At 42.7% G+C, this 13,150-nt stretch overlaps 2 protein-coding genes across 2 annotated transcripts; one reads left to right on the forward strand and one right to left on the reverse strand.

Annotated features, from left to right (window-relative positions):
* Window positions 1-3,152: 3,152 nt before the first annotated feature.
* Window positions 3,153-5,044, forward strand: LOC138606453 (specifically androgen-regulated gene protein). Its single transcript, XM_069678920.1, has 3 exons — window positions 3,153-3,291; window positions 3,506-3,698; window positions 3,814-5,044. The coding sequence occupies exons 1-3, from the start codon at window positions 3,187-3,189 to the stop codon at window positions 4,926-4,928; spliced, it is 1,413 nt and encodes a 470-aa protein (XP_069535021.1). The 5' UTR covers window positions 3,153-3,186; the 3' UTR covers window positions 4,929-5,044.
* A 2,490-nt stretch (window positions 5,045-7,534) lies between these two features.
* kif17 (kinesin family member 17) lies at window positions 7,535-13,114 on the reverse strand. Its single transcript, XM_069678644.1, is given in 14 exon segments — window positions 7,535-7,737; window positions 8,199-8,319; window positions 8,404-8,465; window positions 8,570-8,828; window positions 9,010-9,238; window positions 9,528-9,637; window positions 9,761-9,864; window positions 9,959-10,169; window positions 10,171-10,355; window positions 10,458-10,910; window positions 11,107-11,296; window positions 12,206-12,307; window positions 12,496-12,642; window positions 12,884-13,114. Coding segments are annotated over 14 exon segments (2,595 nt in total). The 3' UTR covers window positions 7,535-7,546.
* Between the last annotated feature and the right edge of the window lie 36 nt (window positions 13,115-13,150).

Genomic DNA, 13,150 nt, shown 5'->3' on the forward strand with positions numbered 1-13,150 from the left:
ATTTTCGGCGGTGTTTAAGATGTCCTTTCACTTGAAATGGTCGACCAGGGTTAATTACTCACCTATAAGTCTGAGGTTATGTTAAGACAAGGGAAAACGAAAGTCAAACTATACATTTTATAGGGCAGGACGTGACATAGTGCTTAATATAAAGGGAAATTGTACTACAGGAAATCAGTGGCATTTAAGTTTAAAATACTCTTCTGGTAGCGATTGTGCAAACTGTTTTATGTCAGGTTAAAACAATAACAATAAATGTTTCCCCTGTAAAGACTCACATGGTGTCAGTTGGGAACATTTCCATATTGGCCCAGTGATAGGGGCTTTAAAATTTTTACAGGGATGATATGATATGACAACATAGGAACAGTGAACAGGAGTGCTTTTGTGCCTCTCTTGGCCTGTTTCACTGCCCTCGCCTCTCAGGTGGTGAAACTTATCCAAAAGTGAATTTCTTTTCACTGGGATCACACAGAGGTGCCTTTATATTAAACAGCCATCCCCTTTTTCTACAATTACAGAAAGGTAGGATGTTTTTATTCTCTAAAATATGTCTGTTCTGGTTGAAATCTAATGCTTAAAGAGCTGTTAAATAAACTGCTTATTCATTGTCTAATAACCAATTACCATTAAATGCACCACCAGGAACATGCTTTTCTCCAAAATGTCTCACCAGACCAAAACAGTTAAAGACTTTTAGCATTCCTAATCCCTAATTATGATATATGTAATTAGATTAGTAATGTGCTAACACTAGACTGTTACAGTAAGAACGTGGTCAAACTGGATATCACATCTCTTTCAGGAGATCATTCCTGCTGCCCTCCACTCCCTCTGAAACTGATCCGGTTGAGAAGATTAGGAGTGCGGCATGTGTGCTGTAATCTGAGTCACATGTAGTGAGGAGGGCTCGTTAGATATCTGTCAGAAACACACTAAGCTATGATAGCTATGATAGTCATTGTCTAAGAGCACGGCTGTCCAGTCATCAGAAAGACCACAGGGTTTATACGATGTTACATGTTGATGAGATGATATTTAGACAGGCTTTTTGTGTGTGACTGTGTCATTTAGAAATGCTGAAATTGCTTGTCCATGTAAACACATGCAGCGTTTAAGGACTCGTTTTAGCAAATTTACTACATTACCAATTCAAATTTAGTCACCTTTAGCTTGCATTCAGACGTTATGTTCAGGTTGCACACAAATGCAGTTCTGAGCATGGATTGTTTTGAAAGCTTGTTGGGATTTCAAACATCATATTCAACTGGACCTTTCACACAAACATGCTCAGAGCTAAAAAGATCAGCTGTTTAAAAAACAAGGTTTGTTATCAGAAAATCCCACCCAAAAGAAAACTAAGAAAATATGCATGTTTGCCCAAACAGTAAAGTGCTAATTTGTCATCATTCTGCATTAAAATTGTTGCTGTGCTGCAGCAATACATTCTTAAGTGTTGCATGAATGGGTTTTACGACACAAACTTCAATGCACTAAGTAAAAGTAGTTTTCTTATACTGTGCCTGTGACATAACATTTACTTGTTGAAATGAAAAAACGTACTAAAAGCAATGAAGGTTTATGTCGTTGCTGATGTCAGTATCGTTAGGTTGTAAACCTAACTGGCACCTCATCACCTGGTCACACAGTTACATAAAAAAAGTAGTGGATCAGAGGATGTAGAGGCTTCTCTAAGAGTTTCTGACAGATTTAAAATGTTCTTTTTTTGAGATTTGAATTTTTCTGCAAGTGCATACAACAATGTTCTGCTCACCATTGAACACATTCTTCACATTGTTCTTTAATGGCATGCTGATGTTCAAAGTCTACAATCAAGTCACGCTCTGTTTGAGCTAGTTAGTCTGAGAAAACGGACAGTGCACTTTCAGAAGTACACATGTTTTTAAGTCCCTGATCAAAGTTTTAAAAAGGCTTTCTTAAATGCATCAGAGCAAAAAAGACAAACAGGGCACACACTTGGGTACGTGATTCATTCTTAATCAAAATATTCAGCTCTACACTGTCAAACCGCAACGCACATCACAGGCTAATAATATTACAGTAACCAAGGACTCATTTTAATCCCGGGTTGACATAACTCTGGGTTATCTTTACATGTTGGAAACAGTTCGCATTTAATCCCGAGCTAATAGTAAACACAGATCAGCCTGAACTGGATCTGTCCAGCTGGCTTCCTGTGGTGCTAACTGCTGCTCAAAAACAACTCATAGGAAACAAAGTTTACATGCCTACAGGCCTTATGTTGTTTGTTGTCATTATTTTATTTTATAGCTAAAACATTATATGGTAATAAATCAGAGGTGGTCAAAGGTCTCTGAAGGCTTTTATTATCTTTCTAAATTCCAGACATTCCTGTGGAGTTAATTAACAAGTACAACATCATGTTTTTTCCAGCAAGCTCAGCTGTTTCTAAATCGTGCAAATGTCTGTGGAAAAGCCAACATAACACAACACCAGTGGGTCAACAGGTTTTGCACACATACTCAATTATTTAGAAACTGGATACCCTTTTATGCTGATTACAAATTGCTGCAGAAGGCTACCACTAGGTAACACAAAGACTGTTGTAAGGTTAGACCAAACACCTAATCCCCAATGGGGTCCAGTGGGGTTATAGACTCTGTAGATCTCCTACTGTACAAACTTTAATGTGGTGTCAGAAAGACATACCATCTAACTTCTGTGGAAAATGATCCACAAAGAAATAATCAATCAATTGATTTTCATAGTGCCCAACCGCAATAAAAGTTACCAAAAGAACAGGTCTGGACTGTACTCGTAATAATATTTAGAGAGAAACTCAACATGAATCCACCATGGGAAGAGCCTGGCAACATTGGTAAGGATAAAATTCCTTTTAATAAGCAGAAACCTCACGTACGTAGAACAAGACTCATGGTGAATAGCCATCTGCCTACGACAGGATGGGTCGAGAGATGGGCATAGAGGTAGAGGCAGAAAGAGTACAGAGTATAAACAGTGGTTAGAATATGTCATAAAAACTAGTATGGTCCATTGAATAGAATCTGTTTTTGAATTCTCTAAGTCCCCAAGTCGCTGCCCAGTTTGTAGAAGAACAAGTCTTATTTTTAACTCACGATGTGTTCACTTTTCACAGAGTGAAACAAAACAACTTGTGCCGCTGACGTTGGATAAGACCCTAAGATGCCTAAAAGTGATACCTGGCCAGGTGGCGTTGGATTGGAGACGATGAATAGCATGGACAGCGCTGGCAGCTGCGACAGTGTCGTCAGCGGCAATTCTGCCTTTGTAAGTAACCGAGCTTATATGTTTGAACTTGAGGATCGTATTAGTTCTACTTCAACTCATCCACAGAAAAACAAAAACACAAAACATAAACGGATGCTTCTGGTTTCATAGCTTTGTGTCAACTTAGAATTGAAGGGTATGAGGACTTTTTTCTAATGTGAATTGTTCTGTTCTTTGAGTTTGTCACATCTGGGATATCACTTATGTTTTACAGAGTGATGATAGTCTGGAGCACCTGTCCGCTGAAGAGAAGGCCTGTCTCATGTTTTTGGAGGAGACTATTGAGTCTCTGGATACTGAGGAGGACAGTGGACTGTCCAACGATGAGCCTGACCAACTGCCCAGTCCTGGCAACCTCGCTACCAAACTAGCCGACCTTTCAGCCTCCATGAACAAAAGCAAGCTCGGTGGGTTAATCTCTTGGCATGAGAAGCAGAACTATCTCAACAATAGTCAATTCAATACTTTGATGAGAGATGTTTTGTGTTTCTAGTGATGAACTTGTGTTTGTTGGTCTTTCAGGTTCACCGAAACATGCCTCTGAGAAGCCCATAAAGGAACATGTTGATGTCAAACCCATGCAGCGCTTCCTGGTTCCCACACCTCTTGTTGTGGCAAGCAGCTCTCCATGTTCTGTACCCAGTGTTAATCCGGACGTCCCCATGGCCAAAAACTTCACCTCTAAGCCTCCCTTCATTCCCTCAAGCAAAGAACTTGGTCACAAGAAAATCCAGAAACCTGTTGCTTCCCAAGTTCCTTTAGAGGTTAATGTTGTCATATCTCCTCCCACCAAACCCAAGGACAACTCAGTTCGAACGGCTGAAGCTCCTTTACTAAGAGGTCCTCTGTCCTATGAGGCACTTTTTTACCTTCGTCGGAGTGCCTCCACAAAGAAAACACCTCTATGCCCCACAATTGATCATACTATCGAATCAGACGAGCGATTTCCTGTCACCGTGGAAGTTCCAAACTTTGGGAATCATCCAAAATCTGTCAGATTTCACCCAGAGGTTTTAATATCTAAGCCTGGTCCTCCAGTTGTGGCCCCAAAACCCAAAAAGATTCCCGCCGACATAGGCGTGAAACCACAAAATGTTGCGTCAAAAACCTCAGACTCTTCATACAACGTCAAGCATGCAACAGATCCCAAAGTTGTGAGACTGGAAGCTTTGCAGAAACTGGGCCTGCTGACAGATGAAGAGCCAGAAAACGAGACAGTGGCCCCTACATCTCGTTCTTCTTTGGACCCAACACCTAATGGATTCACTGGAGGTCCGTCTTTTGGTAATGCATCAAGAAGCCCGTCATTTTGTCATTCTCAAGTGCGCGCAGAGCCCAGGAACAAGCCTCTGCAGAGCAGTGCCAGCTTCCATCACTACTCCAGAAGTGACCAACAGCCTGTGTTTGTATCAAACCCGAGTCAATCCAATGGATTGAGGGCAGCCGGTCTTGAGCGCTCTAATACTCTGGGCAACCACAGAAATGGTGGGCACTGTCCCGAGCCGCGACACATCACTGCTGCTCAACCCATACCCAACAAACCGTCAAACGCGGTCCCATATACGGTGATGGTGGTGCCCGGGATGGGAGCTGATCGAAGGGAAGCACTCAGAAAGCTTGGACTGCTCAAAAACTAAACAGATAAACAGCAGAAGTCTGCCTGCTCAGAGAGCTTAAGAAGAACCATCAGCTTAAGAATTAGAGCATTAAGGGGGAACTTGGCACGCTGCACTTTGGTTAACCAAAGCAGAAGAGGATGATGAAGAAGAAAGCTAGCTTGTATATGTAGCTTGTGGTTACTTACTTACATGCGGCCAACTATTCCAACCACTGTTTATCTTTAGATTTCATGAGTTTCTTGAAAGGCACCTTACACATTTCAAACCTTCACGTATTTGATGAATGTGTTAAAATCAGAATCTCAAGTTGGGTCTGTTATGACACATTTATGGTGGTAACGGACTGAAGCAGCCACCGATCTTGTTGCTTCCTCATTTAACTGTACGTAACATGCTGCTACACTGTACTTCTACTTTTAGACATCGTCCGGACTTGCCCTTTCACAGGAGTACAACACAGCGGGAGATTATCCTTGTAAGACGCAACTATACTTGGTTTAGTTTAGGTGAGGGTGCAGGAAGAGGGGAAGGACTTGTCCACAGTGGTGACTGTTTTTGGACGTATCCGCACTTTTAACCAAAGAGAGGAGAGCAATAGACAGGCACAGAGTTCAGGCACTGGCAAGGACATTGTTGTTCTGAAATGCCGCCCATCCGGGGTAATGTCCGGATATGTTCGGGAGTGCAGTGCATGTGTGAGGCTTTACTGATATTGATCGTTTCATAATTCACGGATGTGCCTATAAGTGGATTGTTGAGCGCATTCCTTGGAACCAAGCCTCAAAGAATAAAATCAGTTTATGCAGCTTGAAATTATTTGAAATTATAAAGTGGGTTTTGGGGTGATTTTCCAGTGTTTTTTAATCTTAAGTAGCGATAGATCTGATGTATGAATAGAGCACCGATGTGTTTCTACTGTAATTTTATACAGAGCATATGTTTTAGGCGGTATTAAAAATGTGTGACAAACTGCCTTCATGTCTACATACTGGAGATGATTACCTGGAATGACAATCAAAGATAATATGATTATTTTTTACCTACTATTCACCACTTCCATGATTAAAGGTGCAAATAAAGGAGTTTGCATTTCATATATTGCATATTGTTATTTGTATCCTCTTTAAATGTAGCATCACACCGTACATCTTGGCATCAGTTTGACTAAAATGTGATTAACTTGAGCTCTTAATGGTTTGCCTCTTCAGATTGAGCCTTTGAATAACATCCCTCAGAGTTAGTGTGGCACCGAGAAGCAAAGGGCCTTTCATTCACCCCCCGTAAACCTGCATGGTGGCTTTACCTCTCTGCTCCATCCGACTCTCCACTTACAGAATGATCAGCCGTACTACTCATCTTACGCAGCACTACAGCAACGAGGAAAACCGGCTCAGCTGTTCTTCCATTATCCGATTATCTTGAGCCCGGCCTCCGTGTGAACAGGCCACTGCTTTCCTTCCTCCGTTTTCTCCACAACCATCGCATGCAGCACTTCTAATTCCTCCGTCTAACTTCGAATGACTACGCGTTCGTTATGCAACAGCCTTGAAGTAACTGAATTAGTGTGTAGTTGATTATTGCAAGACACGATTACAGTTGGCCTCTGTAGTGTACTCTCTCAGTGAAGCAAGGAGCTTGCCTAATGGACCGGTATCTGTGTCTAGTATGTCTGCGCACAGGCGAATAACGGGTGTCAAATTTGGAAACTGACACGGCTCTCTGCCGGTCAAGTAATATTAAACAATGGATGAAGAAATCAGGCCAGGGCCAAAATAGGAAATACGAGACTCGGAGAGAAAAGTGAGCCGCAGAAAGGATTGAGTTTATCAGAGGGGATACGAATGAGAAGGCATCGACAGTGTTTGAGATGGAGCCTCTGCATATGGGGCGCCTGCTCTACCAACCGAGCCAAACCAGCGCCTCTCTATAAAGCTTTTTAATATTGGCCTCAAGTTCACTATTCTGGATTCACAGATTTGTGTTTGGCTGTATTAAACAGTAGGGGTTCTTTTATCTTTACAAGGCTCAATTAAAGTCGCACCAAAACCCACAATGCTGACCCCAGAGGTCACCTGTAACATGAGATAACCATCTACTACCTGTCAACACTGCTGCCTTGACGACAGCCCCTCGGACCTATTTGTGAATGATTCATTTTTTTGTGACTAAAAACTGGTCTGACATGAGATGTTATTAGGTTTAAATGGCTTTTTGAAATGTAAAGTGAATGAAATTAGTAAAGTGGATGAATTGATTTCAACTTGTTTTATTCAGCAGCAGGTGCAGATTTTAAAATGTTCATTAAACAGCAGGTTAAAATAGCGGTTTAAAATGAGCGTTAATGAAATACATTAGAAGTCAGATATCACAGTAGCTGGACTTTGAGTCTCACAGTGCAGGAAGCATCCTTTTTAGGTACAGTGCAATAATTCAAGGGTAGTATCATACAGTAGGTAGCATTTTTTTAAATAAAAAAAAAGAAACAAAACGGCGAATAAAAAGTGCCTCCTGCTTACATTTATCATTAGCAGTATTTATCGAAAGATACACATTTAATCATTAATCTTATTCTGTGTGTAAAGAGTCTTCTGCATCAACAGATGAAGGTGAGTTGTGCTACAGGTTATTCACAGTCTTTAAAACCCCTCATTGTGGACGTGAGGTTTGCTTTTTTTGCGCTTCACCTTACTGTTGGACGCTGGGACACCCAGCGACTCGAGGCGGAAGGGCCGCGGCAGGACGGAGTCAGAGCTGACAGACGGGTTCATGCTGGAGCCGCTCACAGCGAGGTGGGCTGCCCCGTTCACCAAGGGAGGAGAGCGGACGGCTGCAGGAGAAGAGCTCCATCAGGAGGGTGAACACTCCAAAATCTAAGCTGATCTGGTTTTGTCTTTACCCAAGAAAGTTCTTAATTGTAGCTTTTGGCATTTTTACTTTGGGGATCGTCTTTTGGATGCCATTAGAGATTAATATTTTGCAACTTTCAACAGTTTAATGTGGCTTTTTACTAATTATTTATCGCCTTTCTCAAATGTAAACATATAAATGTTTAAACATTTATGATCTCGGCTTGATTACATGCTGTCCCTCAAAAACTGACTCTAAGGAAAGACCAGAAACACAAAGACTGACGACAATTTGCAGCTCTGCCACAGGAAGAATTAAGTAACGTAACGTAACGTAACGTTAGCCAGTAAGCTAATTACACTGTTATTTATTGTCTCTATCGCTCTATCCTGTGTGGTTATGTCATTGGTCAGTGTATTAGTCTGCAGGTTCTGGTCTTACCGTGGCCCTTGATAGTGTCACCTCCGAGCAGTTGGCTCGCTCGCTTCGACTTGAAGTAGCTGCTGGCGATGTTTTCACTGTCACTTCGGTTCAACATTTCTTTATACCTGTCCTCCTCCAGCTGCCAAAAACACACATGTATAAGTCTCTGTGCAGGTGTTTCAGTGTGCGCGAGTATAAGATGATGCATGGAACATAAACATACCATGAATGTGTCTGTAGCATCAGCAGCTGAGCTTCTGCAGACTGAAGGTTTTGGAGCCACGGCTATTAGATAGAAATAAAAGGAAGATTATATATAAGAAATCCCGTCTATCTTCATCCCAGCTCAAAATGATACACTTATCACAAGTCTATGTCACACGTTTTACCTGAAGGCAGTGTTGTTTTCTGCACCATCACATCCGGCAGCCTCCAGTTGGCGCTGTCTTCGTCCCACACAGCTTCCTTCTTCAAGCGGTCCAGGTTGCTGTAGTTGCAGTCACGGCGCACCAGTGGCACCATCCGCTCCAGCAGGCTGTGCAGTAGCTGACCCTCCCTCTCCAGCCGCCGGATCGTCGCCAGGTAGTCGTTCCTCTCCACCTCAAACTCTGCCTGCAGGTCACGGATCTCCAGTTTGGCTCCTTTCAGCTGTAAAAATTGGACGTAGTTTATTGTTTGATGGAAGAAATGCTTATAAATATCCCAATTTTGTTGCATTATCCAGAATCATTTAGTGATATCAAAGTGGCACGCTCTTTATTTGGAGTACTGTTATAGCTTGAGTCTGACTTTTGTTATCGACATTCATCCTACAGCTGCTGTGACCCACCTTGCCCTGAACCTTCACCAACATTTGGCTCTTGGCGTGGACCTCCTCCTGGATGGAGTTGTAGACGTTAAGCAGCACATTTTCACTCTCCTCGCCGCTCTCTGACAGAGCATGGATAAGATGGACTTTTCTCTGGTCAGCGAGCTTCTTCCTCTGTCGTTGTTTCTGCTGGAGCTCTTTGTTCCTGGCCTGCTCGCCTCCAACCACCTCCTGCTCCAGCAGCTGCAGTCTGCAGAGAGATGACTGATGAAGAATGCCACATGCCAAATGTGATATACATACTGAAAACAAAGCAGGACTCTTTTAATGATACCAATATACTCTATCTGCTAAGTAAATGTGCATAAAGTACACATCATGTATTTTTGTTCAATCATTTCATTCTCCAGAATGTGTGGGACCATGATGCCTCACATCATGTGCATAATGCTGGCAAGAAGTGATAGAGAAAGACATGTATTATAAAGTGCGAGCAGTGCTTATGGTTGGTAATGTATGCACATTGGGTGCCCACAGACCTTTCCAGGACGTGTTTCTGGTCCAGAGGCTCAGCATCGTTGATGTCAGATGAGTCAACGAGCCCATCTCTGTCTAGATCTTTCTCGACCGCTGCACAAGGTACGGAATCCTAACCAACAGGAAACAACACCTATAAGTTCCTAATCATTAGTAATTAAATTTTTGGTTGCTTTCTGAACTCTCTGAAGTATAACATGATCAAGTAATGGTGGAAGGTGCTTGTGAACGGTACCTCAGTCAGGGGAGTTTCTCCTGGTGGACTGTGGCCGACAGGATCAGTATTGTGGCAGAGCTCTTTCTCAGCGACCTGTGTCGGAAAGCTGGAGCTCACTGACGCTGGAAAACAAGAAAATCCAGAGTAATTTCAGAACATCGAGGGTGTGCTTTTTGACACAATGCTTAGTGCTAAACCTATTTATTAACTCCTTACACGTGTCTTTGTTGTGGGTGGCTGATTTTCCATTCTTTAGGACAGAGCTCCCCCTGGTGGTTCTGGTATTCTCTGCATTACACAGCTTGGATTCATAGGAGGAGCGCAGGGCAGCAATGTCCTCCTGCAGCTTGGCCTTGGACTCCTGCTCGGCATTGTATTCAGCCTGCAGCTTGGCCAGCCTCTCTTCGTACTCCTGCAGAGAAATACAGAATACAGACCTATAAATCACCTGGTTCTTGTAGAGTGCATGTAGAGATGTGAAGTGATATATGGGTGTGGGAACGGCCCGTATTTGCCTCTTTAATCTTCTCTTTCTCTGCTTTCTCTGTGGCGCTGGGCTCAGGCCTTGAAGGATCTGCAGGGGATTTCTCAAACGACTGACCAGCAAGCAGAGCTGCATGATAAACAAAAGGGCAAAAGCAGGAGTTGTTTCTTTTTAACAAGACAGATAATAAAAACAAAGAAGTAAGTAAACATCTCTCGTAGTATGACTTACACACAAGGTTAGCAGTGCCCAGCTGTCCTGAAACGAGGGCCCGCAGCTTCTTGATCTCCTCCTGATACTCTCTGAGCAGAGCATCCTTGGGGTCCTCGTTGATCCGAGGTCTGTTCTGGATGCTCTTGGCGCGGTTGGCGTATCGCAGAGTGCTCAGGCTTTCCTCATAGTTGTTGTCTGCAGGGGAGAGGCAGGCGATCATCAAGGTGCGCGTGTTTCCTCCCAGAGAATCCTGCAGCAGCCTGGTCAGCTTGGAGTCGCGGTAGGGGATGTATTTGGAGCGTCCGTCCACCAGCGCGGAGATGACGTTACCGAGCGCCGAGAGGGAGAGGTTGATCTTGGTGGCTTCGCGGAGTCGCTCACCAGAAGCGCCAGTTTTAGACTGACGCTCACTTCCTGCCAGGTCGACCAGGTTGAGTTTACCTGCTCGTAGGCGGCCCTGGTCGGCTGCATCTGGGAATGTGGAGCAACACAGTGATCAAATTAGAATAGAACCTAAAAGCTTGTATCTGCATGTTGCATGAAGCAAAAACATCCACCATGAAATATTAACACTGTTATAGAAAGAAGCTTTTGGCAATATTTCTAGCATTTCTGGGTCTTTTTCAGGTTATTGTATCATTGCATGTGTATGTGTGACTGTGTTCACCTGTGCTGCAGATCTCCAGATGGATGGTGAAGATGGAGTGTGAACGGGAGGAGTCTTTGTTCATCAGTGTGTAGCCCACTGCCCGGTTCCTCCAGCCCTGCTCTATGATTCTCTCGCACTCCCCCACACTGTGCACAGTGTGCATGGAGAGGTCCCGTACATACACCCCACGCTCTGGATGCTCTTTCAGCTAAAGCATTCATTAAAAACACACACACACAAACACACAATCCAAATCTGTCACCTTGTACAAACAACTTGACCTTCAAGGAATCATGTAACTACGGAACCATGGAAACTTGTACAGCATTGTGCACAGAACATAAGCAGTGTTCGCTGTCAGAGACAAATCTGAGAAACAGGTTTTTATAATGATTTTACCCACAAAAAAAATGAGCATTTAGGCTTCAAATGTTGCACAGAATATTCTGACTTGTTAATTGAAAATATTGCCTCACCAATATGAGATTAAACTGATACAGATTTTACCAATAGATTGGCCGATAAAGTGAATTCTGAGCTGGAAAGTATGGACCTTTTTATATGTTGCTTGTGCACACAGGTACTCAGACAGCTGCTTTCTAAAACAAATAACTTTAATAAAGAAAATGCAACATTATTATACTTTGTCAACCAATGCTTGTGCGGACCAACATCTGTGCAGCTGTGATGTTCTGCAACATGTGCTTCAGATAGTGCTTAGAGTTTTGTAATCTATGGAGTTGGAGAACGCACTGCTGGACAAACTTTATTATTGCACCATTTCCTAGCCCCCTGTTTATGTTGTTTTGTCTATTATATATTTGGTAAAATAATTGTATGCAATTTTGAAAAAAAAAGATACCAATATATGTATTTCCGTTGTTTGTTTGTTATAGAATTGGCCAGGAGCACCTTGTAAAATATATTTTGCATCTCAATTTGAATATTCCTGGTAAAATAAAGGTTAAAATAAAATAAAAATAATATTTATAATAATAATAAAGTATATAGAATATAATAGTAAAAAATAAATTCCTATAGTACTCCAATATCTGCCAAATAATATCATCAAACCGATGTATCAGTCAGGCTCTAAGTGAAACGACAAGAGACTTACCTCCAATCTCTGTTTGGTGTCACTTCCCAGAAGGTCTCGGATTTCTTCATTGTAAATCTCCAGGTAGGAGGCCCTCACCAGGAACTTTGTATTTTCTGCACACTAGCTTGCACACAAAAAACAAACACACAGTATTTATCACTTTGAGCATTTAAGACGAGAAAAGCCTGGTGAGATGCCAGACTCACTAGACTGAAGCAAAAAAAGCATCAGAAGAAATGTTGACTTTTGCACTCTTTGCATTAAATCTTAGATAGATTTGTTGTACAATTAACAGATGTCCTGCCAACCTGAATACTCTCAAAGACGTGCTCAAATGCTCGTGGGATGACCCCTTTCTGGGCTGCAGGCTCTGAAACCCCCTGCATGGTGAAAGACTTCCCGCTTCCTGTTTGTCCATAAGCAAAAATGGTACCATTGTATCCCTCAGTGACACCCTGCAAAGGACAAAACATGTTGCATAATGGTTATTTAGCTTGAAGCTTCTACAAACACCATGCTGACCTTTAAAAGTGACTGACAGGTGCCTGATTAGTTAATAATGAGGTCTGCAGTGTTTAGCAATGAGATATAGCCTACTGATGCTGGCCTGTGGTGTCCAGTGACCAGTAAGCTACTTTTGTAATGCCTGGATTTCCATACATTTTCTCTGTAGTGGTAACTTTACCTGGAGCTTACCTCAACCAAAGGATAGGCTATCTCATTATACATCTGCTCAGTGGTTTGATCAATGAAGTAAGTCCCATCAAAGGTGAACTGTTTGGGTGGCTCATCCACCGCCCTGGGCTTCTCTATGAAGCACTGGCAGCGGTGCAGGTCCATGGACAGCACCATCTTAGAGCAGAGAGAATTCTCCCTGTCATTCAGGGGCCTGCACCTGACCACCACCTTCACTGCCTCTGACCCCATGACTCAACAGTCACTGCACGACACTTGGTGCTGTTG

This window comes from Semicossyphus pulcher, unplaced genomic scaffold, assembly GCF_022749685.1.
Source record: "Semicossyphus pulcher isolate SPU_LCO1_2020_fin unplaced genomic scaffold, fSemPul1.0.p SCAF_3, whole genome shotgun sequence".
NCBI lineage: Eukaryota > Metazoa > Chordata > Actinopteri > Labriformes > Labridae > Semicossyphus > Semicossyphus pulcher.

Bases quoted from the DNA above. Each gene is read 5' to 3' on its own strand.
- LOC138606453 (XM_069678920.1), top strand. From the start codon at position 3,187: ATGCCTAAAAGTGATACCTGGCCAGGTGGCGTTGGATTGGAGACGATG. The intron at 3,292-3,505 runs GTAAGTAACCGA...TATGTTTTACAG, and splicing joins TCAGCGGCAATTCTGCCTTT to AGTGATGATAGTCTGGAGCA. The intron at 3,699-3,813 runs GTGGGTTAATCT...TTGGTCTTTCAG, and splicing joins CATGAACAAAAGCAAGCTCG to GTTCACCGAAACATGCCTCT.